The sequence below is a fragment of the Phaethon aethereus genome (genome assembly GCF_964289735.1).
Source record: "Phaethon aethereus genome assembly, chromosome: 6".
Classification (NCBI taxonomy): domain Eukaryota; kingdom Metazoa; phylum Chordata; class Aves; order Phaethontiformes; family Phaethontidae; genus Phaethon; species Phaethon aethereus.
In genome coordinates, this window is record NC_138580.1 from 8,791,542 (window position 1) to 8,819,446 (window position 27,905).

Below are 27,905 nucleotides of genomic sequence, written 5' to 3' on the forward strand. Positions count from 1 at the left end.
TGGTGGAAACCCAGAAGGAATATTCTACTTAAAATTGACATTGATTTGGCAGAAATATATTCATTTTTTTGTGGTTGCTTTAGCATTGCAGATGAAGAGAAGGATGTGCAAATAAAGAGATCTGTTTTGCCATCTGTATTTTAAGTTCTTCCTGCCAATGCCACATGTAGCTTAAAGATGTTTATTAACTGATAAAGTAATTTTGCAGAGACCTATTTACATTTGAAATATTACTCTTAAAAAAAGAAAAAGTATTAATTAATAATTTGGCATGTTTCAAAATACTAGAAAAACTATACTCTCTTTGTGTTTCAGAAGAAAACAACTAGATGTTCTCTGGTTCCCTGTGACAGCTTAGTAGGAAGTCTTGAACTTTCTAATGCAAAGAAAGGTAATTTGTTAGTATTTATGTATTCTGTTACTGATGGGAATTATGCCCTTTCATTTTTAGTGTCCTAGATACTCCTTGAAGAAAGCCCATTCAGTGTTACATATCTCTCAAAACCTTCCTTCAAGGCTTCTGAAAACAGCTTGCTGGAAATTTCCCAGTGAAACTGTTCTTGATACAGAGCTATTTTTGACTGATTTTTTTTTTCCTGAAAATGTCTGCTTTCTGTGGAAAATTCTGGTGGTTACTCAAAGGTTTCAGCTGAAATTTATGTCAATCATGTGCAGTTTTGTAGGCCAAAACTCGAAAATTTACATGAGGAAAATCTCAAACCAGCTGTAGTGGTGAGCACAGGGGAGAATTCCACATTTTTCATGAGGTGGGATGCTTCTTTGAAAGAAAGTATGTCCCTGTGCTACTAGCATTAGACATAGAAAGCCAGATGTAAACAGAACTACCTGTGATCTTTTTGACCTAAAATACAGTTGTCCTCTTTGTTGCTGTTTATTTTTAATGTTAAGGTAGATTGGCCATCAAAGTTAAGTAGCATACACACTTCTGTACCTTTGCCACCTTCAGATAGAAACTGTTAATTTGTGTCAGTCATTTGAAGTAGAGATAATGTCTGTTTGCAGTAACTGCATCTGGTATCCATCCATACGTTTCATTAGTAACATCATGGTTCTACCTGACAGGGTATGGCTGAGGTTAATGAGCTGCTTCTGGAGATTCTCACCCCTTCAAGCAGTGCAGAGGGGCAGCTGCCTTCTCTCAGTCATGGCACAAGTTGGTAGAGAGGCAAAACTTTATTTAAAACATGGTAGGGCCTATAATTATTTCCTCTCAGGACGTGTAAGTCCTTCCCTGTATACCCACATCCAGAAATGTCTCCTCTTATTATGTTTAATTCAAAGTGGGTGAATTGCCTGACCATTTTTAATGACGTTATGTATGCACATTAAGACAATATACCTGCTTAATAGAATTGCTGATTGACGCCTTACTTTAGCTCTGTGGGTAAAACTTCTGATCTTGTTGTTTCCGTAAAGATTTTTATGGATGATTTAAGCATCATAATAAAACTCACATCTTGTTTTAACTAGATGGTCAAAATAACCATGAGTAAATATACAGACTTCTTAAAAGTGTACCAGTCCCTATGTAAAGAAAAACTGGTGTGTGATTTGTGAATAGACTAAGCATCTGTGAAACTCTTTTTAAGATACAACATAAAAAGACTTTATTAGAACATTAATCTTTAGCTGAGGAACCATTTTGAAACACTCTCCAGTTATTCAGTTAAAGGTTTGTTTACAATAACATGTGGCATTATATCCTCCTTAGTAAAAGTATCTTTTCACATTATTGAAGAGATGTGTATAGGAAGCTGTGTTTACAAGCTGTGTCATCACCTTATGTCTTCTATTGTAAGAAATTAATGAAATCTCTTGGATATGTGCTAGGACTCAACATCGGTTTACACAAGTTCAACATCAGAAAGACAAACGTACCTAATATAAAAGTGGGACAGCTTTTGCTCCATTGCTTATTTTCAGTAATACCCAGTTTTGCAACCATCAGCGTAGAACTTAGCCCAAAGGAGGCTGGACCCATGTTTCTTGTGTTGTGCTGGAAGCAATTCCTTTCATAGTAGCTGTTGTATGTTTTCTTTTATTTTTTCCCCCAGATTGATTTTCCTTTCACATGTGTTGTATAGAAGGGTGCTATATATAACAGCGTAAAACAGCCTGGTACCAGCTCAGACTGAGAGCTCCTCTCACTCTCAGAGTGACCGATACCAGTGCCCGTGACGGAACACAAAAGCAAGGTCGGCAGTCAAGCTTCCCTGGGTGTTCTCTCCCAGTCCGCAATGATTTGTACCAAGGGTAATTTCTAAGCTAGAGGTGGTGTGTTTGTGGTATCTTTGTGGCAAATGTTTCAGAAGAAATACAAAGCATTTGAAAAATAATTAGGTTTAATGAGCTGTTGCTGGTATTTCAGACGCATTTTGAAATTATCTATGCTCAGGAGAACACCCTAAAAGACTATAATGAATTCTAGGTTGTCAGTTCTTGTCTGTGGGCTATGTTTACTTCTAACTCTTTAATTCTTGCATTTCAGAGGAAGATGTAAAAGACCCCACAGAAGGAGCTACTATTGTAATTTTCCCCAATGATGATCTTATTTTTAGACTTCCTGATACTAATCAGCCTGAGTATATGTCCCTTTTGTATTCTCCTCTTGTCAATACCCTCAGAATGGTGCACAGTTTTCAAAGATCCTTTTTATTCCATCTAATTTGGGTGCTGACTCCATGTTGAAGAGGTCTTGGTGGTCTACCAATACCAGAAAAGTCTGGTAAAACACCAGTGATACTGGAATATGCCAAAGCCGGTCCATCTGGACAAATTGTCATAGTGTCCAGCTGATGTAGGACATGAACTGCATGATCATCTTACCTGTGAAAATATTAAACCTGAAAATTACTGACTAGGTTGTTCAGCAAACTTTCAGAAAGCTTTCTCTGCAATGCTTTTGCTTAGTGGATGAGAAGCTTCTCAACATTAAGTGTTTTCCTCAAATTGTCCACAAAGCTCTTACAACACTCAGTCATCAAAAGATTCCCATGCAGTCAGGAGTTTCTTGTTCTCCAAGAAATTTCTCTAAATTCTTCCTTATTTCTGTTTTCGGTTTTGAGAAATGTTCCTCTACAGCAGGACTTCCAGGGACTGCATTTTCTACCCAGACTCAAATCCGCATGATGAGAGGGAGACAAGGGCTATTTCAGTATTTCAGACTTTTGATTCTAGTCTGATTGACTAGAAATGTGAAATGGCAGATGGTGATTCTAGCTGTGACCACTATAAAAACTAATACCATTGTGTGAGCTTCTTCTCTGGCGGGGAAAGAGGGAAAAAAAACAGGCAAGGAATTTTGCTTGTATGCCAGGAAAAATTTGCAAGCAAAAGCAATTAAGCTCATATATAGCTCTTTTCAGACTGTAATATTTTGCAGAATCATTTTTCATCTATTGAGTAGTACTGTTGCAGCATCAGAAATTTAAATTTTACATATTTTCATTATGTAGTCTTATGCAGCTCTCTCTGGTAACAGTCATTTGGAGTGTCAGTGCAACTGATGAAATCAGATGGGCCATGAACGGTTTGGCTTGAAAGCTGTCACTAAGATCTATAACATATTTTTTGATTTTACAGCTGCTTCATAAAAGTTTAAAAACAACGCAAGATAAAGTATATTCCTTCATTCAGTAATACAAATTGTTTTGAGAGGTTTTTTTTATTTGTATAGTACAGATTTAGGGGTGAATTAGTTACTTTTATTAGTGAAAAATTAACACCCATAAAGAATTTTGTGGTCTACTCTGTGGATTTAGGACTAGGTTTCTGAGGATTGCTCAACATGGTTGAGTCACAGGATTTTTTCAAAAATCTGTCTTTAAGTGTCACTGTGGGAGCTGCTGAGTTTTGAGCAGTTTGAAAGCCAGGCCCTTTTGTGGTTGTTCAGAATTTAAAAATAGTGAGCTGTTTTAAAAATCTGTTTTCCACTTGGTGTATTTCCTTTATCATGGATAAAGTCTCTATGAAGGAAGACTATAATCAATTAAAACTATTTTTCCTTTTAATTAAATGTGGCATCTTTGGTGTGCTTCTCCATCATTCTCCCAATTACTTTGGGAACAGCAGGAGACTGTATTTTCTTGGGATTATGGTCCTCAATATTAATTTCTCTTGATTTTATGCCATTGCTTTCATGGTCCATTCCTAGATGTACACTAGGTAACAGTGGGCGAGACAAATCCTTATATCATTTTAAGAAACGTGACCTTAGAAGATAAAATAGTGCTCATCATCCAGTTCATCCTGCGCAAAAGACATAGCTTTGCTGTTTGGTATACATTTTGAGTCTACTTAATTTTCCTGTAATAATTAGGAGGGAATGACTTTTTAGTTTCTTAGAGAATGCTCAAAAAGGAAACAACACTACAAAATCATTCAGAGTCCCTGTGGGATCGGGTTGCAAAATCAGGTCTGGCATTAACCATACAGACAATAGAGGGGAGACTTTTCAGATTTTTCTTTTCAAGTTGTTCTTTTGTGTGGTGCTTCCAGTTTACTCCATGTCTCTGCTGAAGAGCTCTGCCTCTCCAATGTAACCAGTGTTGCACAAATGTCTTTCTTCTGGTCAAGAGGAAACTACTGGAAGTCCTTTCTTATTCTTTATTTTCTAACTAACTCTGTCACTGATAGTCATTAGTTGAAACATTGCCTGTCCATGAGCTAACACACTGTTTAAGCTTGATTCTCTACATACTAAAGGGCAAGGACAGACACCTAGCATTTTATCTTACTTTTTTGCACTGTTATATCCTGAGAAGAACAGTTCACCCACTTCTAGCCAGGTATTTTACTATTCAAAAACAAAACAAAAAAATATCTTAGGGGAAGCATAACTAGAGTAAGAGGATTCAGTGGCTGGGATACCTCCCTTTGATGCAGCAGAGCCAAACAGAATTCTCTTCTTTTTCACGTTTCCTGGATAATCTTCAGCAACTTCTAAAATTATTATGGCACATTAGCTCAAAAGTGTGAGAGAAAACATAGTTGCCAGCTAGCTGTAGCTTCCACACCTTGTCTCCTTTTACCTACAGAAAGAATTAACTGGGATGCAGTAACTGCATGAGAGAAATCAGAGTCACTTGTTGCCCTTTTAAAAGATCCTCCTCCTTTTACAAGAAACAGGAAACATAAAAAGACATTTTATTTATCTGTAAGTAGTTTCTTACTTGCTATCAAATAAGCCCACTGAGATTAAAATATTAACAGAAAATGACCATGTTAATGTTCTTATTTCAAAAACAAATAGGCAAAGCCTGTAGAGGAGAAATATTTCTGAATTTCTGAGAGTATTAGAAACACCGCAGGGTAAAAAAATAATGAAAATGACTTGACAGAGGACTGCTAACTACAAAAGACTTAAATAACAAATGGGCACATCATAAAAAAAAATCAATACTCAAGAACACAGAAAATGGAGATGGAGAAGATATATTATGTCATATTCTGCATCTTCTGCTAGAGTACAAATGTTCACTGCAGTATTTCTTTTATCCAGTGTAGCCTTAAATTGTTCAAAGCAAAGGGAATTCCTCTACTTTCTTTGGGAGTGTCTGCTACAGACTGAAGATCTCACTGTCAAGGAGTGTTTCCAGACATTTAACCTAAATTATGCTCATTTTTCAACCATTGATGCTGAAGTTCCCTCCTTGGTATTTATACCTCTCAGAAGGACCTTGCCATCATAGTCCCTTCGGTATTGTTTGCTCATTATGCAAACAAAAGGCAAGTCTCTGGGAATCGATAGAAAATGACAGGGCAGGGTGGTGCTGCTACATCCTGGTTGCTAGAATAGCAACGTGCATGTATCTACACTTGCATCTTGCTTTGTTCCATGGTTAGCAGAGCACCTTCCTCGTAGGGTGAATTAGCTGGAGGGCTGTGTGTGACCATACTGCGTCCAAACCAAGTACATAAGGTACCCCTGTCTGGCATTGTGTTCGATGTTGTAAGTGAAAGTGTACATTTACCCAGAACGGGACATGCAGAACCAGAGTGTAACAAGGTAAACAAAGGCATGACTCTGGCCATCCAAGTTTTTCAGGGTGCTCTGAGAGACAGATATCTAGCAAATTCTGTAGATCTTAATTTTGTGTAAGAATAAATGATATATTTTGATTAACACTTTCATGTGAGAGAAACAATGAAGAAAGCAGAGGTATGGAGAGGCCAAGCTTTTGTGGACTGTGGGTTTATGTAGGAAGAAATACATTACACTACTAGATCTCCCACATTGGTACTCTCCAGATTTTCTGTGGGCCTTCAAACTAAGTAATTTAAATATTCCATCTGTAATCACTTTCTAGGATATGCCCTTCTCATTCATTATCCCATCGTAACTCAGAAACAGGCCAATTTAAATGTTTTGGCATCTGCTAGTTAGTTTAATTGCACCTCAAAATGGTATTTCATCGTATTCAGTTAGATATATCTATTGTGTCAAAAGCATACAAATGACTAGTTAACAGCATACTCACAAAATGCAAAATGTTTTTCTTTCTCTGAAACCTTCCCTTGAAGATGCCCTTTTTCCCATAGACCCTTTCACTGTCTTTAAATACCAGTGACACCTTTAGCTCCACCCCATCACACAATTTTCCTGTATCTTAGAGTCTTGCTGCCAGATGAGGACACTGGACAGCGGCATTGGAACCTTCCCCCTCCCCGACTCAGGGAACCGATCTACGGGACGACATTTTTCTAAGCAAGAATCAACCTTGGAAACAGAAGTCCTTGCACCATCTGAGCAAGTTCTTCTTTCAGCTCCTTCAGTAAAAGCCAAAACTCTTGAGCGAGAAGTGCCTTCAACAGCTAAGAGCCAGGAGTCTGTGGAAAGCATAATTAGTCACTCAACATCTGATCCGGCCATGACTGCCAAAGGTATACGACCTTTTCAAAGTCGCCTTCCAAAACCAGCTTCCTCAGGTAAAATGTCAATTACACTGGAAATCACATTATTTCTGCCCTGACATCTGTTTTGATTCGCAGAAGTCCTATAATAATGACAATTGATAACAGAAATGTTAAATGCAGAGCAGAAGATATTCTTTTTATGAATGCATAAGGTTAACAAGTTTGTGACCTGAGCCGTATGGAAATTTCATTACACATAATGCTTATCTGAGGAAGAAAAATGTGTTAAGTACTTAAATCCTTTTCTCAAGAAACAGTACTTGAAGAAAAAGCATATGCCAGCCTTAGAATTTGACTTGAATAAGAATGCAGATGTACAGCAATATTCAGGATCAGACTTTGCAGCAAAGTACAAAGTATAGCCATGTTGTAACATAGGAAAGATATTCTTAAAGACTTGCTTTTGAAAACAGATCTGGACTAAGGACTCATTTGGCCCCAATGCATAAATTCTGTCCCAATAAATATATGGCCTTGACCTCAAACAAGACTCTCATTACTTTACTACCTTATACAAATACATTTCTAAATACAAACATAAAATACCTTACTTTCACTTATCAGCTATGTGTGTGTTTAAACTATAAACCAAAAGCTGACAAAGGAATAAAAGGACTAGCAATCAAGCAAAGCATCAACAAATAACTTTGTATTAGTAAATAGTTCCATTGAACTCTGTGCAATTTTTTATAAATGCACACTGACCATTTGTATACATTTTTGAAGATTTTTGAGTTATTAACATATATGACAATAACATTAGAAATCATTACATACAGCATTTATAACGGGGAATTTTTCAGAGTCAGCATGATAGGTATGGTACAAAATGCAGTAAAAGTAATTGGTTTAATGGAGAAGAGTATTGTTTTATCCTGACCAAATGCAATGTCATGTATTTATTGGGGTTATGGTTGTTAGGAGTTTGTCAGTGTAAGTATTTATTGCTCATATAAAAGTTGTGAGTGTTTAACTTGCATAAATCTGTATCACTCTATATATAAGCGAGATTCCATGTAATTAGCAGGTAAGGTTAAATATCAAGTTTAAGCTCAGTTTAAGGCCATCAAATACATGTTCTGCTAATGAGCTGATGTATATTGAGCCTAAGAGGAAAGAAGCCTCTTTTATATGTTCATAAGATGCATAATGGAAGAATTCTAATTAAACATCTTAGAACTTAGTTGATTTAGCAATATTCCCAGTGCAGTATTGTAACAGTATAATAGACTGCAAACACACATTGTATGCTTCATTGCAGACTCCCCTACTTATTTCAAATCAAACCTAAATAAAAGATATTTTAATACTTAGTATTTTTAAAATAAATGTACTGTTAATTAATGGTACAGCTAAGAAGGATTTAGAAGAGAAATCTTAGTTATAGATTATATGCTACATGCTTGAATAGCCACATGTGTGACCTCAATTCGGCAGTGTGCTATAGAGTCTATGATTAAACAGTGTCATTATAACAAATTGAACAGAAACTGCAAGCATTGAATTGCTTCATAAGAAGTCAGTAGCAGTAACATTGTTCTGATCTTAATGCTAATATTCACTGCACCAACCTTGTAAGGTTTGTATCTTAATTAAATTGTCATGAAGAGATGTTAAAAAAAAGTAGTATACATCAGATGGTATGGTCAACTCATTCTTTACTAGAATATTTTCATTCGATTCTTCTCTCCGTCACTTTCTCATCCAAATTACTATTATCACTTTATTGCATATGCACCATCTATCTTCTTTGATGTTCCGATTTTGCGTAGTGCAAATATAGCAAATAAAAAGGCTAGCTGACTGAGAATTTCTGCTAGAAAGATACTTCTAATTATATTCATGTTAACTCACCGTGAACATAAAATAGCAAAGCAGATCCTACAATGCCTAGAAGTAGTTATTGAATGTTGTTTCTTATTTGAAATAGTATATATTTTAAAACTAATAGAGGGATTTCAATCCATGCCTTCCTCTTCTCTCATTAACTGGAAAAGGCTTTGGATCAAATTCTGACACTGTAGTTGTTAGAATTATTCCAGTAAGTTAGTAAGTTGTCCCTTTGAGTAGTAAGATATTATTTGACATGATGAAAGTATCATGACTTACCCCCAGTTTTTACTGAATTATAATTGAAACACTGTCATGAAAATGCTGATGAGACCTACAATTTAAATAATGTCTCTCTTAATTCAGGAATAATTAACCTTGCAAAGCAAAGTGAGCAAGAACCAAGTTCTGTGACCTCTGCCTCATTAGAGCATACTGAAGAAACTGTGGAAAATAGAAAAGTTCTTCCAGAGTGGACCACCAAGAAAAGTACTAAAACAAAGGTATAAATTAATAAAATTATAAATGTCATCTATTAAATGAGATATGTATTGTGCTGTAAAGAATCAGAAATGGTGAATGTTTTTAATCGAGTAGGAAGAGCAATCTAACAGCTACATTTACTTTCTTGCCCTTCATTTGCAATCTCAATAATAATAATAATAATAATAATAATAATAATAATACAGCACCCAAAGGAACTTTGTCCTCATGGTTTATAAACATGTTTTAATTAAAAACCTCACTGGCATTTTATAGACAAGGAAATTGAGACCTTTTACCCTGTTTTTCTCTTCAAAGATCTTGGTTGTCTGTCTTTGCTTTCCATGAGATTTGGACCTCTTTTTTTATCCTGGGTTTCCTTGTCTGTATGGCTGTGTATTACAAGGGTTTGAGCAGGTGTGCTATGAAAGTATCATGAAAGGGAAAACACTCTTCTTACTTGTTCCTGTGTGGGTTTGGTTAATCCCTGCAATGATCTGTCTCTGGGTTTGGTTAATCCCTGCAATGATCTGTCTCTCCTTCAATCTTTTAATGAAAACTGCAGAAAGAACAAACAGGCAAATGCATATACCTGTTTGTAGTAGTAAAAACTACCGCATATGGTTGTCAAGTTACTCATCTTTGGGAATGCCAGACTGTCAAGCCCCATGAGAAGTACAGGGTCAGCAGGTTAGAAAAGAGAGAAAAAAACTTTATCAGGAAAGTAGGTGTTAAACAAGGCAATTGTCAGACTGATAGCTAATAAAAGTTACATTACAAGAAGGTAAAACATTTGGTTGCATAACTTTATTGCATATCTGCTTTATTAGTATTAGTATTAGTATTTATTAGTATTTACAGACTGGGGTATCTCATATTTTGTATGGCCCATGCTCTGGATATTTAGAACAGAAACAGAGAGATAAAATTACTTGTCTTGTATATCATTGACAAACTAGTGGTGAATCCTCTGTCGTGCAGTAATGTTGGCTACCATGTAAAAAACCACATCAGTGTAGTCTTCACCTTGAGCCAGTCGTGACTGGCCACCTCCAGTCCCAAAACCATCTTAACACGATAGATGTGTTACTGGTAGTTAGTCTGCCTAAGAGTCAGAAGGTCAGTGTGGATGTACCTGGCATGTGCATGTGTCTAAATGGCTTCGGGGCTACAGCTGACTTGCACTTTCCCAATTTTAGGGGTAATGTTGGGCATACCTGACTACGTGCAGGTATCCTTAGGTCTGTTCTCCTCTCCACAAGTATGTGCTTCCTATCAAATGGATGTCCTACTGCATCAGTTAAAAACTGCAACATGGGTGGGAAGATGGGGAAATTAGTATCACTCTTTGAAAAACAGAATTAAAACATCTTTTGAGCCACCGATAGGTTATTGGGGTTAGGATAGTAGGTGGTATTTGTACCTGTAGATGCTATTAACTGAGCAGTATCAGGCTTAGCTTCCCCATACCTGTTTTGTGGGTTTTATTGTTCTGAGCTGCTGCTCCTGAAAGGTTTAAGCCTTCAGGCCTTCCATGATTAGAAGCTGTCCCAAGCTTCTTTCCCAGAAGAAAATCCTTATTGTTGCTTCCTGAAGAGAAGAGATAGGAATCAACTGGTAATTAAGAGTTCTGCAGTACTGTAATGTAAATGCCAGGACAAGGGACATGAATTTAGGAAGAATTTAGGATTTACTAGTATAGAAAGCATTAGTACTGACCATCCTAATTGCCTCTAGAATTGCTTGCAGCAAACAATTTGTTGTGTGATAATTTTACATGTTACAAATACACTGTATTAAACATAATTGAAAAGTTTTAAAGTATAACTTGGTGGATGAAATTATCTGAAAACGCTGGTAGATTTGAAAACAATGTTACAGTGAAAAAAAATGGTAAAATCTGGACTGAGTCTGCCAGACTAACTCAGGAGACTTACCAGGACAGGAATGTGTTATTTCCCCCATGTCAGACTGATGATTACTTACTTGAAGAAGTGGTTAAACTGGTAATGCAGACTTATTTCCAGTTGAACTATCCATTTATACTGCATGATGAATATAAAATGTTCCACGCCTAATACCATCTTCATCACTGTTTTGATATATATGTATCATCTGAATGATTGCAATACCCTTATTTGTACAGGACAGAGCTCTGAGAGTGTGTACTTATTCTGCAAGCAGCAGTGACACTGAGCTGGAGCCAGAGTATGAAACAAATTATTTTAGAACTGCAGGGGAAACTTTAGTAGAGTTAAGAAACAACAAACAAGGTAATTGAAATCTTGTCCATAAAAATGTATATTCCTCATCTCCACTCTGACTCAGCAGCAGATAGTGTCCTTCATGGAACTTTCTGTCTAATTTGTGCTTTCTAACCCTAGATCTTCCTTTGGTCTAATTTTCCATTAGCTTTTTATTACTTTTTGCTTTTTATTCTATGTGTATATCTTTTCTTTCCTCTCTTCCACAGTTTTTGCTAGCAGGGGCTTAGCTTGTAGGTTTTTATGTGTAAATCCCTGCAGTGTAAGTAAAAAGAAGTCTTCTGTTACATTATTACAAAATTTACAAGATGACTATAAAGATAGCTTCCCTTTTTTTCTTTTTAATTACATTAGCCAGTTGAAATAACCCAATGATCAAGGCCATAGTTTTCCAACCTCTATATCAAAGGGATGTTGGTTATGGTGCCATAGTGAAGGCTGTCTCATGGTCCTCCGTGTATATATTGCCATTTTCAAGTATCAAACCTTTTTGTGAGAATTGATGGCAATTTGGAATTTACTGGATTCCAGTAGATAAAAACACATGAGGTGAAGTTCTTGAGATAATAGTTTTCTTTGTGCTTAATAACCCAAGAAATTGCTGTCTTGTCTTGACCACCAGCATGTCCGTGCTGGAAGCTCCCTTTCAGTGCAGATGTGTGCCCTCTGGGAGGGGGAGGAGAGCTCATATCTTTGCCTACGCAGCCGATGGCTTCCCTGCAGGAGATAAATTCTAGCTAGTGCAAGGGCCAGTGCAAGGTCTCAGCACCACTGAAGCCCTGAGAGCTTAAGCAGTACTTCAGTGATTCATAGGATTTGTGCTGACCCTCTGCACAGCAGTGAGCTTGACCTAGCAGAGATTAGCACCTACAGTAGATGCTGCAGTGATGAATGCATTAAAAATGCCATAGACAGCTAGATACTGTCAAAAGACGTACTGTACTCTTTAGTATTTGCTGGCAGTTGGACTTAAACATTTGGCATTTCCAGAGCTGATCTATTTTTTGTGATTCCACCTCAGAAAGAGCAGAGTAGGAAGCTAGGACCATTTATTTACATTACTCCCGTGACTTCGTATTTTTAATCTGTAAGAAAAGTCGCAAGTCATTTAACTCTGCCCATAAACGCTTCTTTTTACAGATTTTGCTTTTTACAAATGATGTTCTAATACAAGAAAGATGTGTTTTGTTAAAGAGGTAGATAAGCATTTTGTTCTGAATTGATCACAATCTGCAAAAAAAGGTTTTTATCATGTGTAAGTAGTTACATTAAATGGCAGCAGATTCCAAGCTTAACGATACTTAAGCATGACTTGAAGTCACTGTTTTACATAGCAAATCATTAATTTTGTGTGTATGCCTAACTTTTGGGCTAGTAACAGAACTAAAATTCATAATTGTGATTGAGACAAACAGAAAAGAAAATTATAAAATGTTATTGCAAAAGTATTTCTGCTATGGTCATTCCTTAGGGTCAGGATTTCTGTTCTGTGTTCCATAAATGCAGTTCTCACATCATATTAATAGCAATACTTTATTCCATTCTGTGTTCAAAGATCTTAGCTTCTTTATGCACACAAGTGATATAACCCCAAAACATCCACATGAGGCTGAGGCAGGGGCTGCAGCAAACCAAATTATAAATAATATTTTTATATTTACAGGTAATTATATTTGTTAGTGGAGTCCACAAAACATTAATGAACTTTCACTGGTTGCACAATTATAATGTTGAAGTGATTTTCAATTTCCAATTATGAGCAGGGAACAGAAAGACTAGGAGACTGAGTGCCTGATGCAAGGGCTATTAAGAGTCAGCGATAAGACCTTCATTGATTTAGTGGACTTTGGATGAGACTTGCAGTACATTGCCCAATGTTATGGAGATTGTCAGTAGAATAGCAGGGAATAAGCCAAGTATTCCAACTTCTTCTGTTTCAACCATGAAAATGTTTTGATTCCAATTTCATGAAGGTTTTATCCTAATACGATTCTGCTGGAGGCACTGGAGGCAGAGGCTCTTCTTACGTGACAGGTTATAAGGTAGAGCTGAAGTTTGTGGAACAAGAAGTGTGAGGAAAGAAGCTAATGATCATGTAAGCCTCTGTCTCCTGTGTGTCTTCATGAAGCTGCAGAAAATTTCTTTGGGTTTGTTTTGATCTTCTGAATGAGTTTTCAGCCTTGGATGTTGGAAACTGAGGTTTTATTCCTCATGTTCTTGTATTACAGTAGGATCTATAACAAATGGGTAGGACTTGTTTTCTTATCTTACTAGGGTATTTTTTATACTGTTGTATTCATTAGCTAAAAATGTTGTGAAAAGGAAAGAATTATCAAATATAGTCAAACTGAAAGACATGCTAAAAGAACTTAGCACATCTGCCATGTAAGGCTGTTAAGAGAGAAGAACAAAAACTTCCAGCAAATAAATAAGTAGAACGATCCCCCCAAATTAACCATCTCATCTGTAATTAAAAAGAAAGGAAACTAATTCTGTCTGTCTCATACAATCTCCCTCACCTTGAATATTAAGTATGATCAGTCCCCTTTATATGCGTTGATTGGAGAGTTAGGAGCTAGGATTTTAATGGTTTTTATTACATTGAATTCCAGACACCTTAAAACATTTTAAATACATTTTAAAATTGTAAAATTACATTACAATGTATGTAGACTGCATTTCATCAAGTAAATATGCCATAATGATATTATTTTTAACACCTCTTGCAGCTGAGCAGGAAAAACAAAATGAGAGAAGGTCATTTCTGGGGAACCCAATGTCAATCTTGGATTTATACCAACACAGTCTCTATGGCCACTTCGGAGAGGATGGACCTGAACAATTAACACATTACAGTTTAATTGAGCAGCTGAGTGGAGCTTCCAATAAAGACAGCAAGAACAAGGAGAGCCCAAGTGTGAGTTACTGTTATTCTTATATTACTTTTAATTTTCTTAATGGTTATTTTCATTTGCCTTGTTTTTAGCTCAGTGTGTTGATTGATTACAAAAAACAGACAGACTTCAAAAACCCAGCACAACCTGCAGAAGAGTAAAAATCTAAATATTTTTAGAACAGAATGTTACATTCTGATGCTCACCTGTCATAGAATTAGACTTCCAAAATTGACAAGTAGAGACAGGCTAGCACTAGCACTCTACCATTAGAGATGAGTTGAAATTTAAGGCTAGTGAGAAAACACAGAATTTATCTTTTAAGGCTGCTCCTTCACATATGGTTAGATAAGTTATATACTATAGTTAGATAACATATGTAGCACAACATGTAGTAAATGACTTAAACATCTGAAGTAGTATTGCTGAAAATTAAAATGAAATTATGCCATGGAATTCAGCTATCTTCTGGTCTCTTTTGAAATAACTCATGTTATTAGCTCTGGAACTCCTGATTTGAGGGTTTTAAACATTATTTTGATGAAGATCAGTCCTGACCTGTTTGGTGGATCTTGACACTAAAGTGAAACAAATTTCTTTTCTCTGCTTACTTCATGTGAATCCACTTGCACTTTCTGTCTCTAAAAATGTTGATCCTGACATCATGCAGTCGCAACAACCCTGAAAAGCAACTTTTCCTCCTCTTGTCTCATGCCTTCACCTCTCATCATCACACTTTTTTCTCTCCTTTGCTCTAACAAGCCTATTTGTTTTAAAATAGAGCCACCCAGCCATGAGCCACTATAATCACTTTGCCTCCATGTTTAGTCTCCTTCCCCAGCTCTTCTTCTTTTTAAATACAAACTCTTTTGTTTCTGTGTGTAGCACTCTGCACATTTTGGGTACATTATAGTATAAACAAAGGTGGTAGCAGAAAATAATGAACGAGCTGCTGTTTTGTAGCATACTGGCATAGTTCATAAATGAAAAAGAATTTCATCTCTTCCCAGACCCCAGTTTTCAGCTTCATAAAATCACTGTGCATTGTAACTTCAGAGGTGATTAACTCTAACCAAAGTTAGAGTCTTACAGTTTTCAGGAATCCGGGCCAAATGTGCAGAAGGAATGTGTGGAACAAACTGGCAATGCCCCTGTTTATTCCAAGTCTGCTGGCATGAAAGCCCCGCTTAACTGAATATTAAATTGACTCACAAACTTCAAAAGAAAAATACTGAAATGTATCTGCCTCATTTCACAATCAACCAAACCTTAATAGGGCCCAGAATATGATTCTGTTTGAATATATTTCAGTCGTATTAGAAAGAACAATTTTAAAGAACCTGGCTTCATAGTTGTGAAGAAGAAAAGGAAAAAAAAAAGGTAGCAGAGTAGTATTAAAAAGCATAGATGAAGGAAAATAATTTGAGCACACACTTAATTCCTTATCTTGAACATCTAGAAATTCATAGCTTAATTATGCAGATGAGATGAATGATATATGTATATATGTGTGTATATGTGTAAAAATCTATAAAAATCAGTTCTGCCTTCCGAAGGCCAATTTCTTTTGCAATGAACAGATTTGGTTCCACTATAGAAAAGTGGCTCAGAGTTGCATCTACTTTTAATTCATTCTTCTTGTGCATTTCTTGTATATGACATCTCTGCAATGTGCCCAATCAGCATCAAAACTTAAACAAAACTCACTGAAATAGCCTGAGGATCCTTGTAAAAGTCCATCATTAAGCTAGAAGGCAACAGGTATAACTCAGCACTAGCATTTTTCATGCATTATGTTGGGGGTTTTTGAGATTACTTTTTGAGGATCTCAAATAGCTTTCAAAACAGCATTGCCTCTCAGTGAACAGTGAAAGCTCAATAAAGCACTAGAGATTTGCCTATTAGTATTAAACTTTTCAGAATGACAAATGAGAAGCAGTAACCATGAAAAGCAGGTTGCCCTGAACTCCTTGTTTGAACCAGCACGGCAAATTTTTCTCAGCTGTGATTTGTCCAACCCAAGAAGGTCCACAGTCTGTTTAAATTAGAACTGTGTGATCTGGAACATTACCCACAAAAAAAGGGGGACACCAGCAACTGAGGCATTTATGGCCAGCAACTTTGGAAAAAAACAGATAAATTTTGCAGGGAGAAGAATGCAGCTTTCATGCAGAATATTTGGCATTTTAAAAAAGGAAATGCTACATGCTTTGAATTTCATTCCCAAATTGTGTGTGTGAAGCTTTTAAAAAAAAAAAATACAACCAAGTGTCGTGATGGACAGAATGAGTTTATGCTGCTTGTCGAAAGAGCAGCGTGCTGTATCAGTCCCTCAGCCCAATTAAATTGGACTGTACAGCACCGGTACGATAGTGTCTAACGAGACATTCTGGCAGGAAGCTCTGTTAACCCAGACTTATTGTCATTTGAATTGTCTCCTTCTCACCGAACATATTCACCAGCGTTACCCCCAAAGTATATACACAAGTTTTATCAGCAAAAAAGTATTGCACAGAAGGAATTTCAGAAGGTAAACAACCAGTGGGCAATTACTATGATAAAGGGACACTGAATGGACAGTTTGAGGAACCAAAGAAGGCTTTTACACATTGAAAGGAGAAATATTTATTGTTCCAGTTTCTTATCTGCCAAGTCTGCAACAGCATTGTGGTTAAATTCTCTTGGCACTAAGACCAATTTGATGTTACATTTATTTTGACCTGGGAAACATATTCTGAAGTAATGTCATCCTTTTGTACACTGCAGAATTTTGGACAAGAAAAACGAATCACAATTTCAAAGAAAGGAGTAAAATGCATTGAATCGTGGACATAAAACTTTCACTTAAATTAATATCCATGGTGTATTTTTCTCCTGTAGGATTTTGAAAACTAGAAACAATAGTTTTTATATGTATCAGTTGAATTCATTTTAATTAAGTAGAAGCTTCTCTGATTTAATAAAACATATGCAGCACCTGATCCAAAGTCCACTGCAGTCACCCCATGGGAGACACCTATTCAGTGAAACTTCAGTGAGACCTGCATTGAACAGCTCTTCTGTATAGCAGTAACTGGTAGTGCCTTGAGCAGCTTGCTGACATCATGATTGCTACCATATTTTTGCAATGAAAAAATTATTTCACATTTCAATGAATTTATTGTTTAGACTTCAAAAGCTCAGTGATTTTTTTTTCTTGTAAGAATTCAGAAAACAAGATAAATTTCCCTCACCCAGGCCCATTTTTTATTAACTTATTTTACGATCAAACGAGAACCAACACAAGACTTTTTATTGTCGTCTTTGTTCCCTTGGAACAGTAACTGAGTTGGTCAAAGATTTTATTACTTAATCACCCTTATCATCCCAAAGCATCATGAAAAATGTGTTTTCTTCTCTGTCCTTAACCAACCATCACATACTTTTTCTCTGTAATACAGTCCTTCTTGCTTTCTTTTGTCCCTATGTATTACTCAGTTTGAGTCATCATCAAAGCTTGCTTGTATTTCAAGGCATGACTTGATGAGCACTTCAAAGAAAAGATTCTTTATGGAAGGGGTTGGTACCCATCACAAGTTTCTCAGTCCTCTCGTTTTCCCTCAGTTGCGATGACATGCGTGAGAAATCTGACATTTCTGTCACAATCACAGTGTTAACTACCTCAGCAATTTAACTAGGGGGCTTATTTGACGAAAGAGGCTTGTAAGTGCAATGTGAAGTTACAGTCTTATTCAACATGGCAGAGATTGTATGTGATGTACAGATAGTTCACGAAGGAGATCAAATGCTCAAATCATGGTGTCTTGCAATTCAAGCAGACCTTAGAGCTTGCTGGCAAATACAGGGAAGGGAAAAAATTAGAGAAGTTGCTGCTGTTTTGGCTGTCCTATCAAACTGGACTGAGGTGGCAGAATTCCCAGATAAACTCAAGGGTTTTTACATCTGAGTAAGCTGATTGGGAGTTATTGCTATATGATTGACTCATTGTGCTCACAAGCCTTCTAATGCATCGTATTAACAGAGGGGGATATCCACAAAAAGACTAGAAACAAGAATAAGAAAGTTTGGTAGTTGCACAACACTTGCCATCCTCAAGGATCCCAGAGCATTAAGCTGATACTATAGAGGATGTTCCAGCATTCCTGAATCACAGCAACAGTTAAAGCAACCTAGACACCTCTGCAGGCTACATTAAACAAGAGTAAGGGGAAAACAAAACCAGACATGAGCTGCTTCTGCTTGTGTCTCGCCTCCTACGGAGATCAGTAAGTGTTGAGCTAGGGTATGAGTTGGCAGCACACAGGGCACTTTGCACTGTTCACCTATTTAGGCAGCTCTTGGAGGACGTGCCAGCAAAGTTTATGTGCCTGATTTGGGTTCTCTCAGTCACTTTCTGAAGGTGCCTTATTCTCTCTGAAAGAGAGAAGCTCTTAGGCTCTTAAATGGAGCCGCTTTTAAAAGAGGCTCTCCATATTTAAATGTCTGAAATAGTTCCAGGGAGCCTGTGCTGCTAGCTTGTACTGAGTACCAAACTTTCAACCAAAGTTAGAGAGATGAACATTGCCCCGAGCTTTCCTCTGTGGGGTACTAGTAAAAAGCAACTATTGTAGCCACCAGTTGTATTTTAGAGAGTGAAACTGCATCTCAGGAGAGCACTAGATAATTACCTTGCTTATACTTTCATAGTAACATGAGTTCCTGCAGCTGGGGCAGCGCTGGGTGGTACTCAGCTGGTTGCTTGGTCTCGGGATCTCTGTTTCACTGTCTGTACATTGGGCACAGCAATACCTATCTCATGTGACAACCAGAACAGAAACAGCAAACGCTCTAGATTACCTAGGTTTTAGCTTGTTTTGTACCATGTGTGTATCATTGCAAAAACAGAATTTGAAGCAACTCTTAATTATTATTATACTAGCAAGTAATAGAGGATAGAAGGGGGTCCCTTGTCAATAAGAGAAAATATCTAGATGGGCTGGATCAAATCCAGGGATTAGTTGATTATGGATTTCTGTATAATGATTGTATAATTCAGTTAACTGTGTATCTAGCTCAGAAACCTCACGTCCTCTTTAGTATTTTCTTTACCAGGCTTAAGACAGAGGAAGGTGATGAGGTGAGGAGGAAGTCAGTTATATTTCTTTTCCTAGCCCTGATGAAACTAAAATGTTAAGAAAGATACTACGATTGTACAATTTGTAGTTAGGAATAAATCTGCAGACTCATTCACCTGGCTTTTGTGTTTTAAGATCAATGTTTTTGTTTCATGTAAGGAAATTAGTATGTAAAATCATTGCATATGTTTAGGGAGGTGGATTATTAATGTAAACATTAGATGATGCCAGCCTAGAACCAGACGTTCTAATTCAGTCAGGATCAGCTATCCTCTCATCCTCCCTGTCACAAAAACTGAAAATAACGTTTACTATATTTATGCTTTTTGTATTACATCTTCCAAACTCAGTTCATGCTAGCGCAGGGTGTATACGAAGATCCAGCAGCAGTTTTAAAAAGGACAGTGTTACAAAGGGAAAGTAAACTTCCCAGCAGACTCGGATGTCCATCTAGGACTCAGCACCTCTGTTTTGAAAGCAGAGCGAGCTACCTGACCCAAAGAAAAGGAGCATGTTCTGAGCTCCATGCTCAAGTTGGCTAGCACCCGAGCCTGAAGTCTCACGATGGTGTAAAGCCACGCAGATGTACTCGCTCAGGTCGAAGTGCAGTCCAGTCACGGCAGCCCCGAGGCGGCCCAGCTGGAGCTAGGCTGCCCCGGAGCTCGCTTGCCTTGTGCGTGCTTGCTTGGAGCTGCCCTGGACCTCTGCCTCCAGAGCTGGTGCTGCCAGGCGAGGTCATGCCTGTCTGCCACCGCAGGGAGGTCACTGAGAGCACTCGCACGAGGCCTTACAGGACATGGACTGCACTACTGAAATAGCCACTCTCTGCACCACAGCCCGCCCCTTCCCTAAACGCGGTATTTATGGGGGTCTTTAAGCTACACATGTTTCCATTTGTCAAAATTGTCTCAGTAGAATTTACCCACTGACAGGCTTGGCGCTGCGGGACTTGCTTTCTATTTAATCAAAGGTTTTTGATTCTCAGATGAATGATGCAATACTTGTTCCGTCAAAGCAAAGACTGTCTGAGTAATTACCCAAGTTGATGTAAGATCTATTGTCAGGGGAATTTTATAGGAGTATTTGACAACCTAAGTGACAAAAACCACAGGAGCACGATCTCATAAGAAAACAGATTTTACCATACCCCCCATGGGAGTAGTACAGAATTAGAAATATTTTTTCTAGCCTCAAGTCTGATTCAACTCATGTAGGGAAATGTAAAATTAGAAATAGGCTAGGATGTCTCCAGACATCAACAAATCCCACGTCTCTGCATGTTTTTTTCCCCTCCACAGGGCAGGTTCACATTCCGAGATTTGCTACCAAGCCTTATATTCCTAATCAGTTCTTACTGTTTCTAGTGTCTTGCCATCAAAGTTGCCTTGAAAAAGTAAAGTGAAGAGACAGCAAAACAAGCAATTTGAAGACTGCTAGGTAGTCTCCTGGGACCAAAGTCTCACTTGACGTATATCACTTAAAAGAAGTGTTGTGTAGTGTGGAAGAACATTCTTACAGTTAGCCTGAGGAACTAGCTTGGCAACAATAAAAAGCTGCAGTTACACAGAGACTCATTTCTCTCCCTGTGCCTTCTAGGTGAAACAACAGAGGCTTCTTACACTGCTGAGAGTTTTAGTAAAAAATCATGCAATCGAGAGTGGCTCGGCATGGAGAATGCTAACATTCTCCATAACTTTTTTAAGTTTTTAAAAGGCTTTGGCAAGGCAAAACAACATTTGGAAGGCAGAGTCCGCCAGAGAAAATAACTTTTTTAATGGTATGCAAGGAATATTTTTAGGAAAAACATACCCTTAAAAAAGTGGAAGCTGTTATCTGCTGATACAGTTCTGCTTCTAGCACTAATAGACTCAGTAGTTTTAGTACTGAGCCACGAAATCCCATTCTGACTAGCCCTCCAGCTGGTGTAAAAGTTCTCTCTATTTTCTGTTTGGTTAGTGTATTTATGGGGACGGGTAGGTGGCGACATTTTAACTCAAATATCTTTTAGCACAGCATTTTAAAAGAGTATTTGGATACTGGTGAGGGACAGAAAGTCTTTGGCATAGTGCAGCAGGCTGTGTGGCATTTAAAACACATGGTGTGCAAGGCTAGCAGGAGAACAGTTTGGATGTAAGTCTGAGAGCAGACGTGGAGGAAGTGAAAAGCTGTAGCTATGGGAGGAAAGTGAAGGACTTGAAGCATCACTGGCATGTAGGTGCAGTTCTAGTGCCTATGGCACAGTGTCATGTAACGCTAAACCCCCAAATAACTCACAGCACCAAGTGAAGTGCGCCTATGTGGTTTGCCGAGTGCCAGATGCAGATGTGTGGGCTTCTCTGATTTAAGGCAGCATACTGAGCTGTCCTGTGGCCACAGCTGGAGTGCTGCGCTCACTGAGTATAACACCTTTGGCACTGTAAGGAGGGAAGAACTTTGCCCATTTTGAATGGAAAAACTTCATCACTTGGAGCAGAAACCCCACATCCCACCACCTCAGCAAGTAATTTCAAATGACAGAGAGACACTTGTCTTTTCAGCATGTAGGAGCTGCATAACTGCATTGCACACTGGCCCAGATGTCGCAAAAAGTCCTGCAACCCATTTGCTGAAGTCCCCGGAGGAACGGTCCAAAAGTGCTTCCTGTGCAAGTGCCCAGAGCAGCGCAGAGCTGTACAGAGCTAATTTACAGTGAGCCTGCTTGGGCACAGCGTTAGCACAGCTCCTTGCGGCCTGGTTACTCCAGGCCATTTCTCAGCAGGGCTGAGTAGCTGAAATAAGTGGGGTGTTAATAAGACCCCACCGCATTTGGTGCCAGCCCACCCAGCTTGCTCACCAGTATATTCATTTTGCACTGCATCATGCCTTGCAGATATACCCTGAGCTCTATAACATCTACTTGCCTATAAAACTGAAGATTACATAAGGATTTCATAGACACTGTGACTCTTAGGTGTAAGTAGATAGATCCTTTAGTCTAATAAGAACCAAAAGTACATATTGAATAAAAGTGTCATTTGCTAGTGATTTCCCTGAGTGGAAAATGTTCTGCGCTTTTTTCAAAGGTTTGATAGATGGAGCTGCTGTGATTTGCAGCATGGCCCAAAGTGCACTAATGTTTCTGCCATTTGTAACCAGACACTCTTCAGTCCTCTGTCTTTGGAAATAAAGCTTTAGGTTTCATTTCTCTCTGTCTTGAATTGGAATATTATAATAATACTGTAGGCCAAAATGGAATTCAGGGCACATTAAGAGCAACAAATGATAAATATTAGTAAGCTTGTGAGATAGTGTAATTGTTGTAATGATAGAAATTATATTAGTAGTAAAAGAAAAAGCTAAAAAATAAATTGGATACTCTAAACAATGGATTGACTCAATCAAGATAAGAGCAGTAGGGCAGAGAGGTATTCAGTGAGCCGTTTGTTTTCTGAAGCTGGAAAATATTTTGGCTCCAAGAGGAGCATCTGATTAGCAGAGTTAAATGAGATGAATAATGGTCTAATATTTTTGTGAATTGTTTTTCCAGCTGAAACTTGCCTTCCCCATCTATAACAGTGATATGTTTTGCATAAAGCACTCAAACATCATGCAGGGAAGGGTAGGAAATGACTGATCCTTTAGTGTGAGAGTTATGTTCTGAGCAGAATACATGAAGTATGCTGAAAATATGTTAGTAAACTATTTCTTTTTTTAAGAGTATGCTTTTTCTTTTCATATGTATACAGACAATAATGTCATAATCAACATACTCTTTGAAAAGAAGGCAATTTTTATGTTAAATATCTGCAAAAATCATATTGAAATAATTTACAGGTGTTTATATTTTGCTTCACAAGCTATTTTCGTCTCCCAAAAGTGATTTAAATGAAAAGTTGTGCTTGATTTTGTTCAATATGACACTTGTCTAAATTGTTAAGAAAAGTATTGATTAAATAATTAAATATTTTTTTGTGAACTCAAACGCTTTAATTTATAGCAAGTCTCAAAGTGAAATATTTTAGTTTTTACTGTATTTTTTAGGCCCTGGTACATGAATTCCAGGCCTTGTGCAGCACCCATATTATTTTCATAGAAAGTAGTATTCGTATTTGGTAGGACAAACAAACATGAGATTTAGTAGGCTTATTAGCAATAAAGTGACATGGGGAAGTTTGGGAAGTTTTTAAGATAAAGCTATGTAATTTAAATGTTTAATTATCTTTCCCAAAGGCTAAGAAAAATGAAATAAGTTTTCGGAGCACATGTCTGAGTCCTTCCAGCCTGAACTGCACATCAATGACAGACACATGCTGATAGGTCCACTCCCATTAGAGCCGCCTTCTCTGGCTTACTCCATTCTTTGCCTGATCATTAATAGAGGCCACTAAAATTTTTACATGCTATAAAAAGCTGTAGCCTTAAGAACTTCCCTTAACTACTCTAGTGTTGTTCTCAGCAAATAAAACCACAAGTGATCATTTGAAGAACTATCTGAATAATTGCCAGTCAAACATCTGAAAGTTATTTTTCTGACATTTTATTACATATGCACATATCCTATGGATCACTGAATGCTCTGTAAAGCGTACTCTAAAACAAGACCTCAGATTGCTTGCAAGCTGGAACTGCTATTCAATTTCTATCCAGCATTAGAATAGGATAGGATAGGATAGGATAGGATAGGATAGGATAGGATAGGATAGGATAGGATAGAACAGAACTAGTCTATTTCAGTTGGAAGGGACCTACAACAATCATCTAGTCCAACTGCCTGACCACTTCAGGGCTGACCAAGATAAAGCATGTTATTAAGGGCATTGTCCAAATGCCTCTTAAACACTGACAGGCTTGGGGCATCGACCACTTGTCTAGGAAGTCTGTTCCAGTGTTTGACCACCCTCTCAGTAAAGAAATGCTTCCTAATGCCCAGTCTAAACCTCCCCTGGCACAACTTTGAACCATTCTCACATGTCCTGTCACTGGATCCCAAGGAGAAGAGATTAGCACCTCCCTCTCCACGTCCCCTCCTCAGGAAGCTGCAGAGAGCAATGAGGTTGGCCATCAGCCTCCTTTTCTCCAAACTAGATAAACCGAGAGTCCCCAGCCGCTTCTCATAGGAGATGCCTTCCGGCCCTTTCGCCAGCTTTGCTGCCCTCCTCTGGATGCATTCAAGGACCTTCACATCCTTCTTAAATTGTGGGGGCCAGAACTGCACCCAGTATTCAAGGTGAGGCTGCAGCAATGCTGAATACAGCAGGATAATCACCTCTTTTGTCTGGCTGGTTATGCTGTGTTTGATGCACGAGGTTTGCCCTCTTGGCTGCCAGGGCACACTGCTGACTCGTCTCGAGCCTGCTGTCAATCAGCACCCCCAGATCCCTTTCTGCAGGTCTGCTCTCCAGACACTCCTCTCCCAATTTTTCCTTGTGCCCATCATTACTCTGTCCTAGGTGACAAATACAGCATTTTGAATTGTTAAATTTCATCCCATTAATCATAGCCCAATGCTCCAATCTGTCTAGCTCCTGCTGCAAGGCCTCTTGTCCCTTGAGAGAGTCAAGAGCACCTCCCAGTTTGGTATCGTCAGCAAACTTGCTAATGGCGCATTCAACTCCTGCATCCAGGTTGTCGATAAATATATTGAAACCGTGACAAATACCACTGATGACTGGTTGCCAGCCAGTAGTTGTCCCATTCACTACAACCCTTTGAGCTCTGCCCTTCAGCCAGTTCTTCACACAGAGCACCATGAACCCACTCATCCCACAATTGGGCAACTTGTCCAGAAGGATGCTGTGAGGGACAGTATCAAAAGCCTTACTAAAATCCAAAAAAACTACATCTACTGCCTTCCCTTCATCCACTAGGGTCACCTTATAGAAGGATATCGAATTAGTTAAAGAGGACTTTCCCTTTGTGAACCCACATTGACTGTGCCTGATGATTGCATTATTGGTGGGTGAAGACTAAAGCAGAAGCAGGTGAAAATGAAAAAAAATGAATATGAATATATTTAAACATTGCTGAGCATTATAAAATGAAAATGTTAATCATGCAGTAATAGTCCATGATATTTCTTACTACAGGAGTGTCTAAACTTCACCAAGACACAGTATTCACAGAAAAGTTACCAGATTGGGAAACTTGTTGGTAACACATGTACTAAGATGCAAACCAGATTTGAAATGTAAGAGCTTTTCAGGCATTTTTTCAGCCTGAAACCATAGAACAGAAGTAGCTAAGCAGCCAGCACACAATTCCTGATCATCGTCAAAAGAACTGCAGTCTTGCTTGTGGCCCTGAATCACTAAAAATATAGGCCAGGTTTTTTAAGCTTCATTTCCTAATGGCTGTGCCTAAATTCACATTTAGACACTTCAGCTGCCCAGTTTTCAAAGGTGCTAGAAATTTACAGCAATTGTTGATGTCTCTGACATTCACATAATTTGGATCCTGTGAAAATCATGGTGTTCATACAGGTGCTTGAAAACTGGTTCAGATATTCTCCCTCTATCTGGCAGAATTTTGATCCGTACCATCCTACGTCTGTACATTGGTTCTGTGGGCAATGTCATGGAACCTCAGCAGGCGTTTCCCCCTAAGTTAAAAGGAAGGCCAAATACTGTGTATTTTTCAATCTGGTCCTACAATGTTACAGTTAAGATCATATCATAATGAAACTCCTTGTACTTTTAAACCCATTTCTTTATTGCATTTTCCATACCATTGGAGTATGAGCAACTGGAAAATGCTAAAACTATAATCTATACAGTTCTACAAAGTATTTTTATTACTACTATTATTGGAACATCATCTTCTCTTTTCATGTTTCTGAGAACCACTATAGCAAGCCAGGGTACCAGAGTTCACCATTTATAATCCAGCATTTCTATAAATAAAATCCATGGTAAAAACATGAAATCTTTATTATGACATCATTAGTAGCACAGTGGTGAAAACAGAGGCAGCAGAGCAAGCCAAAGAACAGCAGTCACCGTGTAAAAGAGCTGCGTAATGTGGAGCACTGCAGCCTTTCTGGTTAACTGCTGAAGACTGAATAGCGTTTGGAGGTTCTGTTTGCTCATGGTAGTTTCATCACTTGTAGTGGTGATACTAGACGAGTAAGTGCCTGGCTGTGTAGGAAATTTAGGTATGAAGACATTTATCTTCTTGTTCCACAGGCCAACTACTATTGTTTTTTTTCCTCACGTTACATAAAAACTACTTGGTTGCTCAATTGGTAAGTTTTCTAAGTGGAAAGGAAGCTAATGTTGATGGCACCCACTAGTGTCAGATGCACTGCATTTAGCTCAGCAGTGTCCTTTCTGTCCCTGTGAAAATGTTTGGCAACCCAAATGTTCTCCACCACAGCCAAAAACTTCAATACCAAGTAGGGAATGCTCTGGACTTGGGTTGTCCGTTATCTCCTGCCACTCCTGTGGGAGATAGAGCTTATTCTGCCTCCATATCTTGTTCCTCCAGAAGGTTGTAAGGCATGGAGTCTGGATGTCAGAGGACAGAAGAATCTAGATTCATGAGTGCATCATTATATAGATAATTGCAACTCATATTTACTCAGGGACAGAAATTACTTAGTGTGTGTGGTAGGACACAGGGCACAAACGGAAACATAGTCATAGAGTCATAGAACAGTTTGGGTTGGAAGGGACCTTTAAAGGTCATCTAGTCCAACCCCCCTGCAATGAGCAGGGACATCTTCAACTAGAGCAGGTTGCTCAGAGCCCCGTCCAGCCTGACGTTGAACGTTTCCAGGGGTGGGGAACATCTCCATAGGCACCATAGGCGCTGGATAGCAGAAAACCTCTGAGCTTTTACGCAGGGCAGTCCAATAGAAATAAAATCACAGACAACTCCAACTGATACATCAGAGTTTGGCTTGCTGTTGCTGGTGGCATTAGCATTAGCTAACCTGTGCTAAGCCAATTTTGTGAGACAGTTGGGAGTTTAACAAATCTACTTCAGATTGTATTTTGGAAGAATCTCAAGCATGGAGGAAACTGGTCATGTTCTGTTCATTGCAGCAGATGGTATCCCATTTGGTGTTTGTTAGCTTTGTTTGCAGCTCAATATTTTGTTTCTAGGGGAACTCAGTAAGTTAAATAATTTATCTCTCTAATGCATCAAGAGGCTGATCCAAAGTCTGCTGAAGTCGATGCAAAACATTTGATTAACTACCACATACACTGGATAAAATGCCAAGTCCTGTATGTTGAAGAGCATTTCAGATGCTCTGTAGTGAGGAGAATGATACCGGCCTCTGTCTTTCATCAGAGAATTTGCTGCCTGCAAAGAAAAAAAATAAATATTCAAATAGTGACAAAAAGCTTAGCAGTTAAGAGTGCAGGACTGTGGAGATCAGGGTGATGTTCTGTCTGACTGTCCAA

The 27,905-nt window shown here is 38.3% G+C and overlaps 1 protein-coding gene across 1 annotated transcript in view; it reads left to right on the top strand.

The window, feature by feature from the left end:
• Nucleotides 1–27,905, top strand: part of NCKAP5 (NCK associated protein 5) — a gene marked incomplete at its 3' end in the record, with an annotated part of 384,285 nt that overhangs the window by 343,089 nt on the left and 13,291 nt on the right. Inside the window, exons 15-18 of the mRNA XM_082001372.1 lie at nucleotides 6,634–6,948; nucleotides 9,133–9,269; nucleotides 11,396–11,522; nucleotides 14,243–14,430. Coding sequence (XP_081857498.1) covers nucleotides 6,634–6,948; nucleotides 9,133–9,269; nucleotides 11,396–11,522; nucleotides 14,243–14,430 — 767 coding nt within the window. The remainder of the gene's footprint in view (nucleotides 1–6,633; nucleotides 6,949–9,132; nucleotides 9,270–11,395; nucleotides 11,523–14,242; nucleotides 14,431–27,905) is intronic.